The following is a 23,046-nucleotide window of genomic DNA, read 5'->3' as shown; positions in this document are numbered from 1 at the left end:
AAAAAGTAATCCCGTTACTTTACTGATTACTTATTTTCAAAAGTAATTAATTACTTAGTTACTTAGTTACTTAGTTACTTTTTAAAAACATGATTTACAACCTGAATAGGTGATAAAGCGATAGATCTTTCAGCCCAATTCTACTTTTTCTACATAATCCATCATACAAAATGTAATCAAATGGAAAAGTCTCTTTTTAAAACTTGTTTTATTAGTTTTAATCTTTTAACTTTATGCATGAAGCAAAATTTTAATTATATGCACCATTCTCTGACTTGAAGAAATTAGTTTAACATTTAAACCTATTTTCTGCACATTCCAGCACATATATATATATATATATATATATATATATATATATATATATAATTTTTTTTTATGTGCTGGAAAGTAAAACACAGCAGAAAATAAATAAAGTCAAAGACTAGCGGTCCTTTTGCTCTATTTTCACCTGTAAAGCAGGAGTAGAGTAGGCGGAGGTTTATCCTGGTGCAGGTGTGCCGCAGCAGTCAGTGGAAGGATACCGCAGTTTCTCTGTGAGTTTCCCATTACGTCGTAGCTACTCGGTGCTTGCTTGGAAGTTTAGGGGTTTTTCGCTGTAAAAAGAAGTTTTCTTCCCACGCACAACGGACACTAATGTTTTTGTCACTTTTTATGGAATCAAACTCAAAGTAAGGTCAGTACTTCCACGCTTTAAACGCTGCACGCTCATACTCTCTCCCGCACTCGATATATGATCCATTGTTGATCTGCACACAGCTGTTGTCATGAACATCACACTCGCTTACGTCACTGTCATGTGACATTCTCACAAGAAAATCACAGTTTTAGTAACGCAGTAACGCAGCGTTCCTACGGGAAAGTAAAGGTAATCTAATTACCGTTTTTGCAATAGTAATCCCTTACTTTACTCGTTACTTGTAACGCGTTACTGCCCATCTCTGGTCCTCCATACAGTCAGATAACTCTCCCACTTTCACTGGTTTAACGCTTTGCATTTGCATTGTTCTTCAAACCTGCAAGCTGCATCTTTCTATGCATACACTGTATGTTCAGCTAATGAAAGCTGGTGGGTCATCAGCACTCTCCAAATGAAAATATTTCCCTTTCTGGGAAAATGTGATGAAACTCGGTGTTCACTCAGCTTCTTCTCACCGTCACTGCTCCCCCGCTAAGACAAACAGAGAACAGAAAATGAAATGTCTCCTGTTACAGTAAACAGAGTATCGGTTACTAACAAAGTAAAAACAAGTTGCAGCATTTTATTAATATTACTCACTGTTTGTAAGCTGGAACCCTGAAATACAGGCAGAATAATGAAAAACAAAATGATTAACATGACAGAGTTTAGCAAAGCCAAATTATCAAATAACTCACTAAAAATATCACCAAAACTATCATGTAAGTACATATAATACAACGTGCATAAATTCCAAATTCATTATTGGAGTAAAATCTGCTGTAATCTCACCGTTGTTGTTTCTTCTCCAGATGAAGAAACCAAAGACTGCCAGGAGGAGTAAAACTCCTCCAACACCTCCAACAACAGGACCAACAGGAAACACTGAGGGAGAAACTGAAAAGGTCCAAAATGTAAGATCATTCACACTGCTGCCAAACCAAGCTGCTGTTTCCAGTGTTAATGCATCACTTCTGAACATTGTATGCGGTTAAGAAGAACATTTTCTTCTTCAATGGTGTGGTTCATGAGATCTGTAGTGGCCAGATCTCAGTTTGTTTGGATCATAAAGAAGAAAAATTGTGTTTGTGTTTAGGATGGTATACAATGTAAAAGCAGTAACTGTAAATGCTGCTTCAGCCTGATTTAATTATACATTTTTGGCTTTTTTGTCATCAAACTTCTCCTTAGTGTAAATGTTAGCACCATTCTTCTATACATGGTTATAGGATGAGGTTGTACAATATTTGGTGTTTATTATATTGGTTCATGCCTACGATCAGATTTGGCACATTTGAGAAACTTTAGCAGATTAAACTCCCTTTCATCCTAATTAATGTTTCCATTGTTTCCTCTGACACTGTGCAAAATATTTTACATTACATATAGTTGTAATTTATTGACATTAAAATGACATCACTAATGAATTTCTGTTGACTCAAGAATTTCATGCAGACATTTGTTTCAGAGTTTGTTTGTTTTTGGGGCTTTTGGGAAAGTGGGTTGAGCAGCTCCTTTAGTCAGAGACTGAAACACCCTCGATGCAGGAAGGAGCGCTTTCGCAGATCATTCATCCCAACAGCAGTTAGACTCTATAACTCCTCAATCACGATGTCATAAGTCACTGGACACTGTCAACATCCACGGTCACCACTTCATGCATAATGGACCTTCCATGCGTACGGACATGGGCAGGTAAATATGTCTGTATATGTATACATATGCATATTTAGTGTGTACATGTGTGTGTGTCTATAAATAGGGATAGTAGTGGTACAATAGCTATATCAAGCTATATAGTTTATGTCTTCCATATTTCCAACTATATCCATAATCACATACTGTGTATGCTACCATTGTATATAGTGTATTATCTTACTTTTTTTCATTGATTGTACTTATTTGTATTTTTGTATTTCCTTCTGATATCTGTACCTGAGCTGAGGTGATGCAAAAATTTCCCCGTTGTGGGATCAATAAAGTCTTATCTTATCTTATCTTATCTTATCTTATCTTATCTTATCTTATCTTATCTTATCTTGTTTGTTTTTTAAATATGATGGTGTTGTAAACTTTGATATACAGAAGTTAATTCCTGAGCCTGTCTCACCCCAGTTTGTCCGGATCGCTGTCTTGTCCAGTTTGGTGATGATGTCTTCCTTAACATCAGAGAGCTGAAACACACAATCGTACCTCCTCCAGTCCTCTGGCTTGATTGATAAAACATTCAGCTCAACGCTCATCTGGAAGCTCCCGTCGTGGTTGGGGAGGATCTCTCCATGCTCCACACCCTCATGAATTTCCTCTTCGCCTCTCCGCCAGAACATCATGGCTCTCTCTGGGTAGAAACCTGTAGCATGGCAGCTGATTAGAGAGGAGGGAGTCCTCTGCAGGAGAGAAACTGAGGGAAGAACTGGGAAAAGATAAAAACAAAATAGAGAGAGAGGCTTTATCTGGGACAGCTGATAATCATTGATGAAATGCTTGTCTATGCACTGGTTCCTTTTCCTTGAAATGGTGCTGTAGAATAGAAACAGAAAGGGAAGCTTTTGCAACGAAATATAATAGCATATGTAATTCTACCTGTTCTCTGCAGAAAGCTCCTCCCATATTTCACATACTTCTTCAGCCAGTCGGGGCACCTGTTGATGTAGTAGTTCTTGTTGTGCTCTAATCGGGGTTTTTCAGTATCCCACTGCAGTTTTGTGACGACAGCCTGCGGCTTAGGAGCAATCCATGTTAGTGTCTGCAGGTCCAACGCTATGAAGTCTTCCCCATCATAACCATACTGATTAAAGCCTGTGATTTTATCAGTCTCATCGTCCCATTCACAGCCATTCATCCTCTGAAAAATGTGAACACCTGACAGGGAGAGAGAGAGAATGCAGAGCCAGTAAAGTTGTGGATGGTTAAAGATGATCAGAAAGGTCAATCCTGCTGCGAGTCGTCAATATTTACCATCAAAACAACACCTGCATCATAAGAGGAAAAGAAATTCTCATCTTTATTATTCTTGTCCTTGGAAGTAACCATTTACTTCAGCTACTGTTGATGTACACAGTGACAGTGACCTTGTATATAGCAGGGATTTTTCTTGCCATCCCTCTAAGACTGAGTGTTTCAGGTGTGTAAATGAAAACCTCCAAATAATATGAAATAAATTATGATGAGTCTCGCTGTGTGTGTGAATGAAAAGAGCAACATTTTAGGTAAAGGGTGATATTAGTGTACCTTCAGTTTGGTTTAAGCGCTTCTTCAAACTATTAATATTGGCTCTGAAGACCTGCTGATTCCCAGAGCACTTCTGCATGTACCACTCCAAGTGCTGAGGATCTTTTTTTATTAACTCCTTCATCCAGTCCAGTTTGGGTTCAGCTCTCCTGATGCTGCTGTCGCAGTAGCCCACTAAAACCCCATCAACTAAAGCCGCACCAACAAATTCTGGGAAGTCTGAGATCCCAGAGGAAGCAGTGATGAAATATTTCAGGGAGTGTTTCACTGTTGAGGAAAACATGTCAGCCATTAGAGCACAAATGGAAGATTGAATTTATTTATAATGAAATTTTACTAATAATTCAGTATTTATTGCTCTTAAAAAATTCCTTCTCGTGAATTTTAAGCTAATTTCATTCTAAGTCAAATCTATCATATCTGTATTATATACGTCTATCTCCTTTTATATAGGACTCAGGTTAAAATAGCAGATTGTCGCTTTGTTGGCTACACTGCCCCCCAGTGTTTAAATATGGTATAATAACAAATTATGTACTAATATTCTCATTTAAACTCAATAGTAGTAGCAGCCGTAGCACCAGAAGGAGTAGGTTTACTATTTCTTTCTGATATACAACTAATTTAGTTACATTAATGGGAACTGCGTGTGACGATATCAACGGGTTGACAATGTCAGCAGTTCTTCCTCGTGATAACTGCGGATTAAATAACAATAATATTAACTAAATTAGGAGGAGATGTTTCAGGAGTGCATTTATGAGCTATTCCTAACTTCCTACTTCGTGTAAATAATTGTAATTTAGGAGATCATAAAATTAAAGACGAAAGTAAAACTAAAAACGCAGCATCAGAGTACCGTTATACAGGAAGAAAGGACAATAACAGCTGTTGCAGCACAGACGTGCTTTACAGAAATAAAAAGGGATAATTTTACCTGCAGATGAAACGTGACAGGAGAGGAGAAAAAGACACAGGCTGTTCATCCTGTTTGTATAAATAAGATGGGTCCTATAGAGCTAAAATAGGCCGCTGATAAGAAATGTGAAGAGAGAGAGTGAAAGCGTCTCTGACCAATAACGTCACATTTAGATGCTGGCAAAACACACCGGCCGACCTGTCATAACATATCCTGCTGAGTGCGAAAGTGAAGCACTGCATAATAAGCTGCCTTTTTTTCTGTTTTTCTTTTCTTTTCTTTTTTTAGGATTAAGCAGTTGAGCTTTTCTGCCAATTTTACCACATCTGCCTTTTATTTCAAAAACTCGTTAAAATAAGTCAGCATATGTCAGGGATGTGTCTTACTGTAAGTAACTTTTAGGACCTAAAAGACAAAAGCATTGTCCTCCTGATTAAAAATGTAGATTTTTTGAAATTTATTTTCAATTAATTACTTTTTTTTAAAATGCGATTTATAATGCAGTGACTGCTTCATCAAACGATTATTATCATTGGATTTAAAGCAACTTCTTTTTATGTTCCGCTTTTAAATAAAAGTTATCTGACAATTAATAAAATATAAATGTGTATAATCTGTATTATTATTGTTGTTTATTTATGTCATGATAGACTCCCTCTCTATCATAAAAAAGTCTCCTTCCTTTACATAAATAAACAAACCTTCAGTTAGTCGAGTCACGATGTTTATATCCTCCTTGTCTCCGGGTTGGTGCTGTCGGTATCACATATCTCGCGATAATTTGTTATCTCCTTTAAATTAGAAGAAATGGTACTCTTTTTATTTTGAGTTAAACGTTTTAATATGCCACTATAATGCTTTAAAAAAGCAATAAAAATATAATTGAATCTAAGTAGTGAGTAAAAAGGTGTCTCAAAAGCACCACGAAAGGAGGAGGTAGACTTTGAATGGAACGCGTTCCCGCGAGGTTTCGTTTAGTTTAGTTGAGTAAATGCCACGTCTTATTCTCAGCCACCAGCATCATCAACGTAGGCAGAAATATTGGTAGTTCTGAGCCCAGGACAGACGGTTATCAAGTGGCCGACATATCTGGCACGATCTGGTAAGATTTTAATCTTTATTTTTTTCTGTTATCATGTTGCATTCAGACATGTTGCTTCTGCTGCAGCAACATGCTAGCAAGTTTAGTAACTAGCTAGCTAGCCAGCTAGCAGACTTTCCTAACAGCTAATTGAAACCTGCGGTCAGTGGTCCTCTTTGAGCGGCTTTTGCTGGTTACTTTGAGATTAAAGTTGATGCTCTCCACAGGGATTATCCACTTTCACCCACCAAACAGTGAGCAAATAAACAATCACAAGAGAAGACAAAGCTAGCTCAATCAAAGTCAAACCTTCACTTCATTGTATCGTCACAGCTAAAATGATACGGCTGCAAGCACACATCAGCAGATGCTGGTGCACATACATACACATGCAGCGATATATTACAGTATTATATCAAAGCAAACCAGCTAAAAGCACAAAAAACACAAGCTACAAAGTTTGATTTTTGATCTGAAGAGCTTCAGTCTGGAGTCACATCAGTGGACAGTTGCAACGGCTTCATGCAAACTCTGACGAATTAAGGATAATTCGCTGTTATCTTGATCGGTTCACTAATCAATCGACACATTTGGTGCGGATCCCATTTCTTACTGGAAATGCGTCCTAAGACGCACGGAATGACATGCGTAGTGATATATTAATACAAGGTTAGGCTTAGTTTTTGACGTCTCAGATCTTGGAGAATAGCTCGGATCCTGCATTTAAAGAAAGTGCTCGTTTCTGCAGTAAGTTGTTGCACTGTCTGTACATGCGTAGTTTCTAATTTCCTCTTGAAATACCTTGGATGTCACACAAACTGTTAGGGCCAAAGATTGATTCTGACTCATACTCTGTTCTTCTTGTGATTTTTAAACCCACCATGAACAGAACGTGATCCTAAAATATGGTCAGATGTTTACTGATTAAATAAAGATAACATTGAGGACTATGCTCAATAACTTTGCACTGTCTGAACATGCGTAGACAGTGCAACAAAGAGTGACTGGGGATTTGTGCTTCAACAGGAAACCTACGTCATAACCACAAACCCCTCTGAAGCCTATGCTATAACCTACAACATAACCAAACATGTACCTAACTACACATCGGCTCTACGCAGCGCACAACTGTTTTAACTGTTCTGTTGAGTACAGTCAATTCCTTCATCTAATTTTTCGCCTCAGTTTTTGAATTTGTCAGTAAGAGAATAACAATCATCATCTCACTATAAGGAATAGAATAATCATAGCATCAATATAAAGACTCACAAATGTCAGCAAATTCCTGGGGAGAGACTGGTGAAACAAAAGGGAATGTATAAAGAAGTGAAAAAAGCTTAACACATATGTTTGCAAGAAACGATCAAAACAAAGGGTGGGCACCCAGGAGGGAAAGAAGTCCCAACATTGTATCTATCATTGTAAACCACCATATATAAAACATCAGGACATGACCACAAAGAAATTAACACATAATGCACCAGGCACAAGCATAAATGCCAGTCGAGTTCAGCAACTTACACAGGTTATGTTGTAGGCTCTACAAAGACGGCCTGAGACTAACTGAGAAGCTTTGAGTGTAGATGTAAACATGCCCTCTGAGTTACAGCCATAACTGTATATAAATGAGGAACATAACCATTATTGCATCACCCATTGGTCTTGGATTCTTCTTGTTAAAGTTTCAGTGTTCTGTATTTGACTTTTGCCATGTTAGTTTTTTGGAGCAGGAAGTTAATATATTTGGAGTAGAAGGTGGTAGTTATCAGCTGATGCTAGCTTGGTTACCAAGCTGCTTAATATAGATGAGACTAGTAAAGTATTACAATTTCATTGACAATTGTTCAATAAGGCAATAACAACACAAACGGAGTCATGAGGTCCAGTTCAGTGACTCAGAGTGTGGTCCACCCGACCGTGATCAGCTGCATTTCCCTGTCTGTCAGCAGCCTTAATCTTAAGCCTGAAGAAAATTAAACTGCAGTGTTACAAACAGATTGACCTTCTGTTTTTAACGATGTGGAAACTGTCCACAGAGGGGAATTTCATAGTTAATTTTGCATCAAACCTTTAAAGATTTCCTTAATGTCATTTGGTTGGACAGTTTAAACTGAGATTCTGTTTCTTCACCCTCACTTTGGCTTCAGTTTTGATGCTGCTGAGTTTTTATTTATTAGATGTCTTCTTCTCTTTTCTCTACATCCCAGGGTTTTAATATGGGCTGTGTACGTCTGCTGGCATTGACATTGGCAACATCTGCAGTACTGTTGTTAGCATCCCATTTAGCCACTGCTCACAGCCATTCCCATGGTGACCATGGACATACCCACGGCCACCACCACGGCCACTCACACGGCGAGGATGACCACCATGGGCACTCCCATGGCTCTCAGGTGAAGATGTTCCATGGAGCAAGCAAGTGGAGCGCTGAGGCCAACTTGCAGGAAGAGGAGCACGATCACGGGCACGATCACGGGCACGGCCACGATCACGGACACGGGCACGATCACGGCCACGGCCACTCTCATGATCACGGCCATGATCATGGACACGGCCACGATCACGGCCACGATCACGGACACGGCCACAATCACGGACACGGCCACGATCACGGACACGGCCACGATCATGGCCACGGCCACTCTCATGATCACGGACACGATCACGGACATGGGCACTCTCACGATCACGGACATGAGCATGCTCATCATGAGAATGTTGTTCGAGTACACAAGGAGGGAGGTGGACACGAGCACTCACACGGAGGGGAGAGGACGAAGAGGGAGGCGGGCAAAGAGAAGAGGAACATGGTGGAGCTCTGGACACAGGTGAGTGACTGCTTGTTTAGGTTCAGCAGTTGGGTTTGAAGACAAATTAATCATAGTGGCATACACCTGTTTTTCCTGCTGATGATTTCAGTATGTTGATACAATGTTCACATCTCAGTAAAACTCTATAAAGCATGAAGACAAGAAACGTCTGTCTCATAAGCCTCCAGTAAACCACAGCTTCAAATGTCAGATTCAAAATTTTCTGTGAATAATAACAATAAATGGGTCATAGCCACAGCCTAAGAAAAGCTATATTATTATACTCTTATAAGTACTTTTGTTAAATACACTTTATTTTAGTAAAAAAAAACAGTTTAGAAAACAATATGAAAATACACAGATTATTTAGATAATTAACAAATGTTCATTTTACCATTTATCATCGCCAGTAATCACATGTATTTAATCCGATTACATTTTGTGTGTAAAGAAGAAACATCAACCTTTTACTGCGCTGTAAATTCAGTCATCACAATATGTTTACAAATCAAACAAAATATGTCATTAATTATTTTCTCTGATTATCTCCTTGATGCTTGAAAAGAAAAACGTTTGCCATTTTACACAAAACTCTGCAACTGTTCCTAGACTGCAGGTCGGTCTGTCAGAGCGCGCTACACCTTTATTGGCATTACTTCAGATGTGTTGCATGAACAGACAAGAATGTGATAATAAAAAGCAAACTGCAATCTTTCCACAAATGGCAATCCACCGCTCCCAGCACAACATCAAAGCTCTTCAAAACAACATGCTAACCTTTGTTATACACTTTTATGATACTATCACAAAGCTGGTAGTGAGATACACAGTATGATGCTCAAGCCAAGTGTCAATCCCAACCAAGCAGCAAAGGCTTCATAAATGAAATTGCTTTTTAAAGCCTTAGTTTGTAGTGTGAGGTCTGTTATTGCGAACTGTTGATCATGGTTTACATTCTTTTCAAATTATAGTTGTGCAGCAAAGCAGCAGGATTCTTGAGACAAAATCAGACTCGTTATGATCTCATAACGAATTGACTTGTGGAGTTTTGCACAACCGGGTGATATCTGTATGCAACTTATTGTGTGCCTTTATCTGTATCTTCCCTGGCTCTCGTTTTTTTCTTATTTTGAGGAACTTGAATGCGCTGTCTGTTCTCTGAATGACTCACAGCCTTGCAGTGGTGCATTGTTACTACTGAAGAACAAAGTTGGAGTTACAGTCGGCATCCAAATGGCTCCTTGGTGCTGTATCTGTCTGAGCCAGAAGCTCTTTAGTTTTGTTTTCCAGTCATCAGCTCTGTGCTGACAGATCTGAAAACCTCAGAATATTATATTTTATCCTTATATTTTATATTATATTTGTATCCTTTCCTTTTTTTTCCTCTCCTAGTTTATATATTTTCCTTCATGTTTCTTCTTTAGTGAGTTAATTTGAAATGCTTTGAAATTTCAAATTTCAAAGCATTTGAAATTTAAACTCCCTCCTTCATCTTTGTCTGCAGGCTGTCGGAGCCACCCTGCTCATTAGTGCAGCTCCCTTCCTCATCCTGTTTCTGATCCCAGTTCAGTCCAACAGCGACCAGCACCAGAATCTGCTCAAAGTGCTGCTGAGCTTCGCGTCTGGTGGATTGCTGGGTGACGCCTTCCTCCACCTCATACCACATGCTCTGGGTGAGTACGAGTTCCATTCTCATTTCCTTTTTCTTTTTTTTACTGTAGGTTTATGTAAGTGAAGGTTTTAAGTATTTATAAAGTGTTTCAAAAATGGTAAATGGCCTGTATTTATATAGCGCTTTACTAGTCCCTAAGGACCCCAAAGCGCTTTACATATCCAGTCATCCACCCATTCACACACTGGTGATGGCAAGCTACATTGTAGCCACAGCCACCCTGGGGCGCACTGGCTACAATGTAGCACACAATTATGCTCACATTAATCACAAAGATCGTATGACAGAGACAATAGTTTTTAATTGATTACAGTGATATTCAGTCCAGTGATTTTGCACGTCGGGCACTGAAAAAGTAAACACATATATACAGCGAGAGATGTTGCAACGGTTAGAAAATATGACACTTTGTGGAAAAAAGTACGGTTGTAGTTGGGCAAAGTCTTTGCGTCTGGTTTTGACTTCTTCTCTTCCTGTATCAGCACTTATGTGGTGTTATTGTCCAAGTGGCGACACCTGTCGTTCAGGAGAATACTGCAGCGGCTAAATAGAAGCGACTGCGTGATGATGTTGCGGCGGCGTGCTACGCTACCCGTGCGGAGGGTATACTGGTGCCTTTACAGCTTTGGCACTCCTGTCAAAGCCATAATTGCCCGTGATGGTAAAATGAGCAGCTCGGTGTCTCTGTTGGTTTTAACTTTTAGATTTGTGAAACAGCTGAGAGAGAAAAACAGCAGCACGATCCTCACTTTCTTTCTGACGTCTCCTCGTGTCATATTTGTTTTGCACAGAGCCCCACTCACATCACGGAGATGGGGATCATGGACACTCGCATGCAACTGAAGAGTCGCATGACCACGGCCACTCTCACGGTATGCATTAATGGGATTTCCTTTTTTTAATGTTGCCTGTGTTGTCTGGTTATTTGCGGGTGATTTAAAAAAAACAGTTTCTAAAGCCAAGCAGAGCTCATGAAGCAGTGCTCCCTATTCCCTACCTGTATAGGAGCGGCCCACGGTCATATGATGTCTGTGGGTCTTTGGGTTCTCGGTGGGATCATCGCTTTCCTAGTGGTGGAAAAATTTGTGCGTCTGCTGAAGGGAGGACATGGCCACGGACACTCCCATGGACACTCTCACGGTACGCTGGAGGAAACTCTTCTTTTGATCAAACTCTTTTAAATTGCCCTAAAAGATCAGTTTCGTAAAAAAACAGATTTCTGCTTGTAGTAAATGTTATTTTGTTGCTGTTTTCAGTTCAGAAGTCTGTCTTGTGTAAAACTGCATGTTCACTAGATTCCCCAGCTTTATTCTCTGTAAGTGTTTTGAACTTTGTTCTGTGTGGCTTTTTCAGTTGCTGCCAAAGAGAAGGACAGTGATGGAGAGGAGGAAAAAGAAAAGAAGAAGGAGAAGAAAGAAAGCAAAGATCAGAAACCATCAAAGAAAGAGGAGAAAAAGAGTACAGGTGAAGCACTGAAGTGTAGTTTCTGTGCTGAAGCAACTGATTTCAAACAGAATTTGAACCTGCACACACCCACACTTCTTTGAGCTTCTTAAAAATGCTGCTGCAGGGCGTTCACTGATAGAGCCTGGTCACTGTGTGCGTCAGCCTGTGTGTGGCTTATTTTTACGAGTCATAACTACACAATAGTGGTAGTAAAAATGCCATTTTCTAGTGTTTATTCACATTGCTGCCATCTTGGATTGTAAAGTTGGGTTGTGGTATGGCTGCTCTGACTTTTTAAGGGGGAAAATTCCCTTTGGCAAACTCTGAATTTCCAAATTCCCACTTTAGATGGAACTGGAATAGAATTAACGTGGCACGGAGGTTGGATTCTTGATTGTCTGGAATCTGCAAAAATGTGAAGTTGCGGATAAAACAGAACATGTTCACATGTGAGATGGTGAACAGACTGGAACCAGGCAGTCTGCCATCCAAGTACTAACCAGGCCCGACCCTGCTTAGCTTCAGAGATCAGCTGTGTGTAACACAAAACAGAACCAAGCTGCAAACATGTTTTCTTGGTCTTTCAAAATCTGTTTGGAATCAAGTTTTTAATGTGCGTGTGAGAGGAAAGAATGTTCACATTTTTATTGGGTTTATGTTTTTTTGTGGGAATCTTGAAACATAAAAAGCTCATTGTTTGCATCAATCCATGAGCCAGTAAACACTTTACATATTTTTCGGGTCTTCACTGTTCCTTCACTAATGCAGATATCAAGGTGTCTGGTTACCTAAACCTGGCAGCTGACTTCACACATAATTTCACTGATGGTTTGGCAATTGGAGCTTCATTCCTGGTTGGTCCAGCTGTGGGCACCGTCACCACCATCACCATCCTGCTCCACGAGGTCCCACATGAGATCGGAGACTTTGCCATCCTCGTCCAGTCTGGCTGCACCAAGAGGAAGGTAACCACCAAATATGAAAAAGCTGCAAAAAGTCTCAAAGTCGTTGACACAGTGTACACACCAGGGTTTTAATAGTTTTGCAATTTTCATTAGTTTTTATTTTTATTTAGTTTTGACTTCAGATTTTCAATTTTATATCAGTTTTAATTAGTTTTTACCAATTGTTTGCTAGTTTAGTTTAGTTTTTATTTTTTGAAAATCCTTAGTTTCAGTTTAGTTTTGATTAGTTTCAGTTATAGTTTTAGTTGTGTTTGCAATAATTAAGTGTAACAAAATCCCAGTTTCATCATATCAGTCATTCTGCTCATCCTTGGGTATGTTGCTATTCCAGCTATCATACTGCACCCTGGACAGGTCGCCTGTCTGTCGCAGGGCTAACACGCAGAGACAGACAACTCACATTCCCACCTATGGGTTCTTTAAATAAATAAAGGCAGATGAACAACCACTGATACCAGGCAACTATAAAATGTATATCTTGGCCCCAATGAGACTATTAACTCTCGCAGCACCGGGTGTTCGTAATTTTGGTTCAAGTGAATTGATAAACTTTTTGAAGGTAATTGACTCACACAGTTGTGTAGATATCCCCGTCCTGTTGTCTCGGGATGCATCACGCTGCCTTGCCTGGGGTTAGCTTCTGTTTTCTGGGGATGAGGGTTGAGTGTGCTCCCTTACCTTCTCAAGGTAAGCTAGGTTAGCCTTCTTGTGTGAGCTTTTCAAGTGCACTTTAAGGTTTGTGGGACTTTTTTCCCTTTAGAAATGTCCCTCATAATTTGTCTGTTTCCACTACAAGACACTTGCTTTATCCAAAACACAGTCATATTCAAAGTAATCCCAAATTGGACTCTGGCGCTTTCTCCCGACTTTTCCTGACATGATTCTGCGCGTGGACGGAGCAGCAACACAGACGACTCGACTAACGTGCTGCCACCTGCTGGCATAATGAGACACAGCAAGAAAAAAATCTGGAAACTAAACTTCATTTTCACCCTTGACTCTTGTATGACACGCACACATCAACGAAAACTAAACACATTTTTGCTATAAATTCAGTTAATTTTAGTTAGTTTTGTGAACACTCATTATAGTTTTAGTTAGTTTTCCTTTTTTTGTTTTTATTTTTATTTCCGTTAACGAAAATGTTTTTTCACTTCTAGTTTTCGTTATTTTGTTAGTTTTCGTTAACGATAATAACCTTGGTGCACACACTTGTCAGTATACTTAACAAAGTATAAACAAGCAGAAAACAACAACTACATACTAGGGCTGGGCGATAGGACCTAAAATTCATATCTCGATATTTTTTAGCTGGGTGGCAATATAAGATATATATCTCGATATTGTTTTAAAGCCGTAAGTTAAGAACAAAAAGAGAGTTCTTAGTCACACTGTGTCCCAGATGTCACACAGGCATTTTTATTTACATACAGCATAATTTACATGAAGAAATTACTCAAAAATAAATTATCAGCATTTATTAAATAATCATGCTCCATAAATAAAAGAAAACAATGTTGTTTTTGTGCATAACAAAAAGCTCATAATTGTGCAGTCAAAATGTAAACTAACAGACGCTGAGCATAATAACAAAGACAGATTTCCCAGCTGCTCTGTTCCCAACTTCTACTGCGTGACTGACAGCCTTGAGTTTGAAATCCTCTTTATGACCCTTATACACACACAATACGGTAATATTACGTTGAAGCACAGTACGTATCACTCCGCGAGTCTCCAGACTACGGTAGCCGTAATGCTCCGACAATCCATCAAGCGCTGCAGCTCCGTAGCTTACCAAAGTCGTACTAAAACATTTTTTGACAGATTGCTGAGCGCCGTGTACCACCTAAAATCGGTTCGCGGTCAGTAAGCACAACCAGAATTCATACATAAGGCGCGCTGTCAACTTTTGAGAAAATGAAAGGATTTTAGGGGCTGCACGTCGTTAGCATGGTTAGCTCGTTAGCGCGGTTAGCTCGCTAAGACGTTGACGCCGTCCAGCCCCACAACTCGCTAACGGAGATTTGCCGTGTCCATCTTGTCGCTGCCTGCAGGTGAAGCTATGGGGGAGGAGGGGGAGTTGTGTTCAGTGAAGGAGAGGCGAGGCCGAGTAACGTTGCGCAGAGACAAAAGTGGACGAAAGAGAGGCAAACTTGTGGCTCCACAAGTATAATTATAACGTAACATAGACTATATCGATATAAAGGATATTGTCACATCTTATATCTCGTATGAAAATATATCGATATTTTTTAAAAACTCGATATATCGCCCAGCCCTACTACATACAAGGAGGAATTAATAAGAACTATTCAAACAAAGACAGCCTGTCTACATGCAGTTTTCTAATTTACACTGTAAAGTGTGTTCATCAGGAAATGGTTATCCACCCACATACTGACACATCTTGTCTCGTGGTCAGTTTAGTCTCTAAATGACAACCCAAACAGCATCCACAGTCATTAAATATGTGAAGCCACTGCTCCACCTTCCCCATAAAACACAGTGGAAAACCTGCTGTAGTCTGGCTGGCAACTGTGCTTTTGAACCACGAAACTCTTGAATTTTGGTATAGAGGCCAAAAAGTCCTGTAACTGTAAAACTCCACAGTGGTGCTGAAAATGGAGAGAATAGACTAATCTTTCAATTGTCACACAAGGTTAAATTTGGTTGTATCAGCAGCAAAAAAACAAACCACATACACAAACAGAACAAGACACGGAACAGAAACACACACAATTTTTACATATTTACATCATGGACAATAGTTACCAAAGCAGAGTACTGTGCATGTATTAAAATTATAGTACAGATAAGGACAAAAAGTAGTAAACAAGCCAAACAAATATTTTTGGTACAATTTCACCCTGACTGTGTGATGCTGCTGTGCTCTTTGCTGATATGTACAGGGAAGCTGCTTTGGTCCACAGATGCAAAACAAGCTTCCTCTTGCACTTTTCTTTCACAATAAAAGCCCTTGATATATGCACAGTATGACAGCTGTACTCTTGGAATATATGCAACATATTTAAAGCTAATTGTAAGATTTGAATAAACTCCTATCTCTGGTTTTAGCTTTAAAATAGAAAAATTATTTTTTCAATAGTAATTAAATATATATATTTTTTTATTTTTAGTGCAGATTACCTAGTATTTGGTGCAAAAAATAGACATTTATATACTGGATTAAGAATGGTGACCAAAATATTCTGGTTCTCTTTAAAATATTTTTAAAAATATATCTAAAACTATAGAAAATTAATGAAGCATTGTCTTCTCCCTCCTTGCCTGCAGGCCATGTGTCTACAGCTGCTGACCGCTCTGGGAGCTCTGGCTGGGACAGCTTGCTCGCTGTTGGCTGAAGGTGTGGGTGCCGCTGCCACCGCCTGGATCCTGCCCTTCACGGCCGGCGGGTTCGTTTACATCGCCACAGTGACGGTGCTCCCAGAGCTGCTGGCGGGCCGCTCCAGTTTCGGCCAGTCTCTAATGGAAATTCTTGCCCTGCTGTTCGGAGTTGGCATGATGGTGCTGATCGCGGAGTACGAGTGAGGCGCTGCAGAGCGCACAGACTTCTTACAGCACAGGGGATGGAGAGACAGAGAGAAGAGGTCAAAGGGTTAAAAAAGCCTTTTCACGTAGAGATCATGTGGATTATTTTTGTCAAAGCTGTGTTTCCTTGTTTGTTTCTTTTTTTTAATTGAGTTGTATTTTGGCACAAACGCCACTACTTGATGGAAAGTGGAAAAACTGATGTTTTTGTTGTGTAGTGTCTGTTTTTCTTAGCAGTTCATGCGCACATCCCTGATTTGTATAACTACTTTGTGGTTTTTGAGAGGAGTAGAGCTAACTTCTCGATTGTTAACACTGCTCCACTAAAGAAACTGACAGCTGGAAGAAATAACATGAGTGGAAGGATTTTTGAGAAAGGGAAGGACGTGGATGTGGACTCATCTTAACATCTTCACTACATCAACCATCCGGCCGCCATCTAACTACATGCTGAGCTGACAAGTAACTTCCCTCTAAGTCAGAAACATTTTCCATCTGAATCCATATCAGTTTAAGATGTAACAGGTCTTCTGTTCATTTCAGGGTTTGGTGAGTGAAAGAGTGAAGACAGTGCTGGTGTGGCTCTCTCTGTTCTACTTGATTAATATCTGTTTAGTTTGAATGTACCAAATCTCAATATTTTTACATTCCACACAATAAAAGTGAATGTGGCTTTTACGCATGTGCTACAAATGGCAACATAATTACTCTGAAATGATTAAACTCTCACCTGGTTGTTTGTTAAAGTAGAAGCAGTTTTCACATTCCTAACCAAACTCTTTTTTTCAGCTGATGACAAAGAATAAATAAAACACTTGCAGCTGTTGTGAAATCCTCAATAAAGGGTAATTATTTTCAAAGTGTTGATGATTTTTCTGTATATTCTGTAATTGACCATAACAAGATTATAATGAAATGGTTTTAAGTTGTTAGAAGTGATGTTACCAAACACAGAAATGTTTTTTGTGACTCTCCAAAAGTTGATTCTGTTCATCTGGACGTATTCAGATGAACAGAACCAACTTTTGGAGATTTACTTACCTGGATGGTTGAGCATGCGTCAAGATGTTTTTTGTGACTGTTTTTAGAAAAGACCACAAGAGGGAGTAAGAGATGTCTCGCGCAGCATTTGTTGTGCTTGACAGATCTCACGTCCTCAAATCATGTTAAAAGCACCTTAAAGGACATTTGCTAGACTTGTGAAGCAACACACTTGTGTGTTTGTGGGTTTAGTTTTTTATTTCACAAGAGTTGTAGATTGTGGCAGAACAATCTGACCTAGATGACTGAGAACCTACAAGGTTTCACAATGGTTTCAACCAAAACCTCTGCTGAGAATGACCCATGCCTTTTTCCACACCTTGGTGTATGTGGTGAGGTGCACGGCCAATAGGCCATTTGGTTTTATAAGAAAATAATCCTGGATGAGGGTTCAGTCACTTTCTTTCCAAGCTCCTTAGACCATAATCTCCAGATTTAACCATGTTTAGGCAAAATGGCTAATCGCAATTATTTATTTCGTTATTTTAGAATTCACTATAGACTCAGAAGGCAAGTTGTTTGGCAAAATAAACATTTCTTTTGCCAAAATAAATGTTTTTATTTATTTATTTATAAATAAATAATTATTTAATTAATTAATAATTATTATTTTGCCAAAATAAAATAAATAATGGCTGCTCTGCGGTTTGCCACTAGATTTGATCAATTTGTTGTGTAACCAAACCCTACCAATCAAACAGGTCACTCCCGCCTGACCTACTTAGCTGATCTAATCTGGTGTTTCCTGCTCCACGACCTTCAAACAACATTTCGTAAAATGCAGTTTTAAAACGAGGAAAAGCTTGAAACAAAAACAAACTGGGCCTGTTGATGCACGCAAACCTACGAAATCTTTGAAGAAATTATTGATCTTTATACAACTGGTAGCTTTAAACAACAGTAAGGTAACACTGTCACAATGTGACATGACATTTAGCTCTGTGCTGATTAATTCAGTCATCCTACTCTACACAGGCTGTCTTTGGGTGTGAGGGCTCTGCTACAAAGCAAGGTGTTGATCTTAAAGTCAAGAATTTTCTGTGTTACAAAAATTCTTTTATTTCTACCTGGATAAATCACGATGGTAACTTATGCTGAACACATAACTTGGTCAAAATAAGGTTATGTTCTGAGTTTCGGCTCATCTAGAAGTTTTTTTAATTTACGGCATATAATAAGTGTGATATAAATTTGGATTATCTGCTGAGGCTATATGTTTTATTTGTGCACCTTGTTAAGATGTAAGTTACTAACATAAAGAATGAAGCCCAGCTGCAATTTTATAGCAATGCAAACTGTGCCTGCATTGCTAGAATTTGTATGTATTAATTTGGTGATGCAGAAAATGTCTATTTATTTTTTATATATTTTACGTAATCTGGTGCCAAGTCTCCTATACAATGCTGGTATTGCAAGCTAGTAGAAAACAGAAGACACAGAGAATACCTGTTCAATCAGTAAAATTAAAATCACTTTGCTCTGAAGTGATTTTGAGCCTAATAAAGTGATTCCTTTGTTATGCTGTAGGACAACAATTTAATGTATAAATAATTCCAGTTTCAGAATTCTAATCTGTTGGCATCACACTGTAAATAAACAGAGACACAGAGTGTGTTGAATTTTATGTTCTTATAGATTTTTATGTGTAAGATGTTTATGACCATTTTATCATTGAATAACATCTCAGATTGGTGTGGGAGGCACTCACAGGGATCCATTTGTGCATGTGCCTTGGTGTCAAGAGACATGTGAGCCCGAAGCAGATAGCCGGGCTAAACAGTCGACACTGATAACCACTATCGAAATCCATTATCTCCAATTGCAGCTTTAGATTAGAAATACATTCACTGACTGTTCACTGACTGATTTATCAAAGGAGTGGCATAAATGTGTTTCTCTTGAAAATATCTAACCTACATTCTGCACATGTTATTTACACTAATCATCATGCAAGCAAAAGACTGACATACCATTAACGTACCCATAAAGAAAGATGCCAAGTGGCTTTTTTTTACCAATTGGATCATCTTGGGCTTGCCATATTGGTCCATTTGATTGGCCTTTATTATAATTATGTATTTATGTTATTTGATTTTCGGTTGTTACAGACAGGACAGACATGACTGGGGGATAGGACAGAGAGAAAGACTGAAAGAAAGAGAGGGAGAAGAGATGGTGAGAAAGGGGGTAAGAAAAAAAATCAAACAAAACACCTGGATCACCTATATGGAGATAAAATACAGAAGAGAAAAAAAACAAAAAAGAGCAACATAATAAATACAACACCAACACAATAAACTAGCTAACAGTAGATACTAAATATTACATGTTATTGTGCAGTAAGCAAGATCGACAGCGCACAATGTGCTTTGAGGTAGCAGCCAAAAAAGATGTAGTTTGTGTCTGTGCACACCTGTGTGTACACCTGTGTGGATCAGCACGCTGCATTCAAAAGCTTTCTCCATGTAACGATCTGCTAGGGAGTGTGGGGAGTCATAGCCCCGTCTCCCAGGGCATGAAGCAGGTATGGAGGAGATCCAGGCCCCAGACATTCAGAGGCCCCAGAATACGAGGACCCGAGGAGGACCACCACAGGGGCAACCATGCCACCCTCCTGGGAAGAGCTGAGGAGAGCCCCAAACGAGAGGTCACCCAGCAGCCACGGAGCAGAGGCCAGAGGGGGTTGCAGTGACATGCCCGCGGGCTCTGCCGGCAGCCAGCTGTGCCAGAGAGGACGGGCCTCAGGCCCAGAGGCCAGAGGTCTGATGCAACCCCACCCCCCGGAAGGGGCCCAGCCGGGCCACAGGCGCCAGGCTCCGCCAATCGGCCACCAGGAGTGAGTTGGTACATGCATGAGCGCCCAGCCCCAGACACCAAGAACCACCAACACACCAACGTCTGAGGGTATCAGCCACTGGCAGGGAGTGTGGTGAGGGGAGATAAGCCTCCATACCCCGGAGAGCCTGAGATGTTCCCAGAGAGGTGGAGTCTAAGACCCTGATTCCTGAGACCCTGAAGCTGACATATAGACACAGACGAACAGGCGCACGCAGACACAAACGTGCTTTCCCACCCCCATATACACAAACAAATACTCGGCACTCGCCCGATGTGGAGACAGACACAAATAGACACTGTACACACATTCACACTCCCCAAACATACTCTATATCCCAGGTCCGGGTACCCCTGCCCCCAGAGGGGCAAACCGTACCTGGACCCAGGAGTGTCTATATGCATTTAAAATTGAGGGTAGGGCACCAGCGCCAGAGGGGGGTTTGAATACACAGACCATCCTCTGGACGCTGTATAACGTGCCCACCCCCAAGGCCCTGTATGTATGTGTTATGAGCAGTGTTACTTTAAATTAGTAACTTAGTTACATTACTAGTTACTTCTATCAAAAGTAACTCAGTTACTTCAAGTTACTCATTACTTTCAAAGTAACTAGTTACTAGGGAAATTAACTTTGGTTTTACTCAGAATTCTCTTGTTAATGTGTTGCTTCCATAACTGGATACCCAGCCAGATTGCCAGTCTTCTAGTTTGCTTATTTGCCACAAGTGCAGTGTGGCACCTACCAACAGAAGGAAAAAATAATGAGTATATTTCCACGAGAGAAATCCCACGCCTGGACTGTCGTTGACCACCGCCATGATTCTAGCCTACGTCACAGCTACACCCAGCAAAACCCTTTAAATATCTTTTGCGGTTCCTGCTATGGTAGGCAAACACACGTATACACAAATCACAGTTTGCTCTGTCAGCAATAAAGCTCTTTCAAAAATATAATCTCAGTTATTTATAATATAGTTAATTTTCTCTTTCAGTCTGCAATACTTTATGAGCTTAGTTTATGGCGAGTTTAACACTATCTGAATAGCACATAGACATCCTACTTTGAATGATACTTACGGGACAACTAGTGTTCTTTCAAGTGTATTTTCAAATTTCCGTGTTGATCTTTATCTTTCCTTGTAAAACCGCTCACACCTACATTCTGAAAAGATATTGTTCTTTGTAATGGCTGTGCATTTCAGCACTCATAGTTTGAGCATGTGCCATAGTTAATTACATTTCTCAAGAGTTCCACACAGATGAAAAACTATTGTACATAAATGCAGTGACGTATAGCTCTCTGTAGTTTCGGTCCGACATCAATGACTCATAAATACAGATGAGGGAGAAAAAATGTATAACACCATGAAGATACATTTAAAAAAATAAAAATAATAAAAATAATAATAATAATAATGGACACTTGTGCTTTTTGTGCTATACAGTGGAGCAAAAATACTGAGGCAATTGTTCACAAAACAAAAAGTAAAAAACATTATGATGTGCTCTTCTTGAGCTTCTTCCATAACTGGATACCCAGCCAGATTGCCAGTCTTCTAGTTTGCTTATTTGCCACAAGTGTCATGATCCCGGGTCTTTTGACCCAGCGTTTTAAGTTTGAGTTTATTTTGTTCATTAGGTTATCTAATTTCATTTGTTTATTAGATTCCCCTTGTGTATCCAACCCCTGTTAAGTCTCCCTTGTCCTTCATGTGCTTCATGTCTGTGTTTCTTATGTTGTCATGTTTGCGTTTCATTATGTTTCCCATTTTATTTTAAAAGAGGTCCTGTGTTCCTGCATTTTGTTTTACTCTTCCCCTGTGGCGTTGTTATGTTCATGTTGTGTCTACTGTGCCTTTCTGTTCAATGTTTCAGGTCCCTATGTTCTGTCTCCCCAGTCTGTTAAGTTTACATGTGTTCCGTCAGTGTGTTTCCTGTTTTACTTTCACAGTCTGTCCTATGTTAATGTTTCTAGTTTTGCCTCCCTTGTCTCGTCCTGCCTAATTACTCCCAGCTGTGCTCTCCTCCTGTGGCTCATTCCCCCTCGTTATCCCTCAGTGTATTTAAGCCCCATGTTTCTCTTTGTCAGTGTTGCGTCCTCCCTCATAGCTGTGTGATTTTTCCCTGTGGCTCCTTGTGCTTTAGTTTTTCCCAGTTTAGTTTAGTTTAGTCTAGTTTTGTATTGTGTTTTGTGTCCCACTCCACGCCAGCAATAAAGCTGTGTTTTTTGAGTTTACTTTTTGTCTCTGCGAGTTTGCGTTTGGGTCCTACTCTTGCCTGCACACAGCCGTATTGTAACAACAAGTGCAGTGTGCCACCTACCAATAGAAAGGAAAAAATAATGAGTATATTTCCACGAGAGAAATCCCACGCCTGGACCGTCGTTGACCACCGCCATGATTCTAGCCTACGTCACAGCTACACCCAGCAAAACTCTTTAAATATCTTTTGCGGTTCCTGCTATGGTATGTATTTTTCAAATTTCCGTGTTGATCTTTATCTTTCCTTGTAAAACCGCTCACACCTACATTCTGAAAAGATATTGTTCTTTGTAATGGCTGTGCATTTCAGCACTCATAGTTTGAGCATGTGCCATAGGTAGTTACATTTGTCAAGAGTTTCACACAGATGAAAAACTATTTGTACATAAATGCAGTGACGCATTATTCTCTGTAGTTTCGGTCCGACATCAATGACTCATAAATACAGATGAGGGAGAAAAAATGTATAACACCATGAAGATACATTTAAAAAAAAAATAATAATAATAATAATAATAATGGACACTTGTGCTTTTTGTGCTATACATTGGAGC

At 39.7% G+C, this 23,046-nt stretch overlaps 2 protein-coding genes across 5 annotated transcripts; one reads left to right on the top strand and one right to left on the bottom strand.

The window, feature by feature from the left end:
• Positions 1-365: 365 nt before the first annotated feature.
• On the bottom strand, positions 366-5,609 carry LOC146492725 (major histocompatibility complex class I-related protein 1-like). 4 transcript variants are annotated; one of them, XM_085147974.1, is made up of 7 exons: positions 4,848-5,508; positions 3,911-4,177; positions 3,263-3,541; positions 2,790-3,092; positions 1,472-1,576; positions 1,280-1,297; positions 367-1,171 (listed from the first exon to the last, which is right to left on the bottom strand). In XM_085147974.1, the coding sequence occupies exons 1-7, from the start codon at positions 4,894-4,896 to the stop codon at positions 1,158-1,160; spliced, it is 1,035 nt and encodes a 344-aa protein (XP_085004100.1). In that variant the 5' UTR covers positions 4,897-5,508; the 3' UTR covers positions 367-1,157. The 4 variants fall into 4 exon arrangements, 3 of the variants coding, with proteins under 3 accessions (XP_085004099.1, XP_085004100.1, XP_085004101.1); XR_014871841.1 differs by having other exon boundaries at positions 366-1,171; positions 1,280-1,576; XM_085147973.1 differs by having other exon boundaries at positions 366-1,576.
• Positions 5,610-5,786: 177 nt separating this feature from the next.
• On the top strand, positions 5,787-22,326 carry slc39a7 (solute carrier family 39 member 7). Its single transcript, XM_085147930.1, has 9 exons — positions 5,787-5,931; positions 8,118-8,738; positions 10,225-10,393; positions 11,184-11,264; positions 11,398-11,532; positions 11,746-11,856; positions 12,607-12,803; positions 16,098-18,298; positions 19,874-22,326. The coding sequence occupies exons 2-8, from the start codon at positions 8,127-8,129 to the stop codon at positions 16,350-16,352; spliced, it is 1,560 nt and encodes a 519-aa protein (XP_085004056.1). The 5' UTR covers positions 5,787-5,931; positions 8,118-8,126; the 3' UTR covers positions 16,353-18,298; positions 19,874-22,326.
• Positions 22,327-23,046: the final 720 nt, after the last annotated feature.

Source organism: Neolamprologus multifasciatus, chromosome 22, assembly GCF_963576455.1.
Source record: "Neolamprologus multifasciatus chromosome 22, fNeoMul1.2, whole genome shotgun sequence".
Lineage (NCBI taxonomy): Eukaryota > Metazoa > Chordata > Actinopteri > Cichliformes > Cichlidae > Neolamprologus > Neolamprologus multifasciatus.
This window is presented reverse-complemented; position numbering and strand designations above follow the sequence as displayed.

Excerpts from the sequence above, each read along its gene's own strand:
- LOC146492725 (XM_085147973.1), bottom strand. The coding sequence starts at position 4,896 with ATGAACAGCCTGTGTCTTTTTCTCCTCTCCTGTCACGTTTCATCTGCA. Across the intron at positions 4,178-4,847 it reads CTGTCACGTTTCATCTGCAG|TGAAACACTCCCTGAAATAT; the intron begins GTAAAATTATCC and ends TTTCCTCAACAG. Across the intron at positions 3,542-3,910 it reads GCGCTTAAACCAAACTGAAG|GTGTTCACATTTTTCAGAGG; the intron begins GTACACTAATAT and ends TCTCCCTGTCAG.
- slc39a7 (XM_085147930.1), top strand. The coding sequence starts at position 8,127 with ATGGGCTGTGTACGTCTGCTGGCATTGACATTGGCAACATCTGCAGTA. Across the intron at positions 8,739-10,224 it reads TGGTGGAGCTCTGGACACAG|GCTGTCGGAGCCACCCTGCT; the intron begins GTGAGTGACTGC and ends CTTTGTCTGCAG. Across the intron at positions 10,394-11,183 it reads CCTCATACCACATGCTCTGG|AGCCCCACTCACATCACGGA; the intron begins GTGAGTACGAGT and ends TGTTTTGCACAG.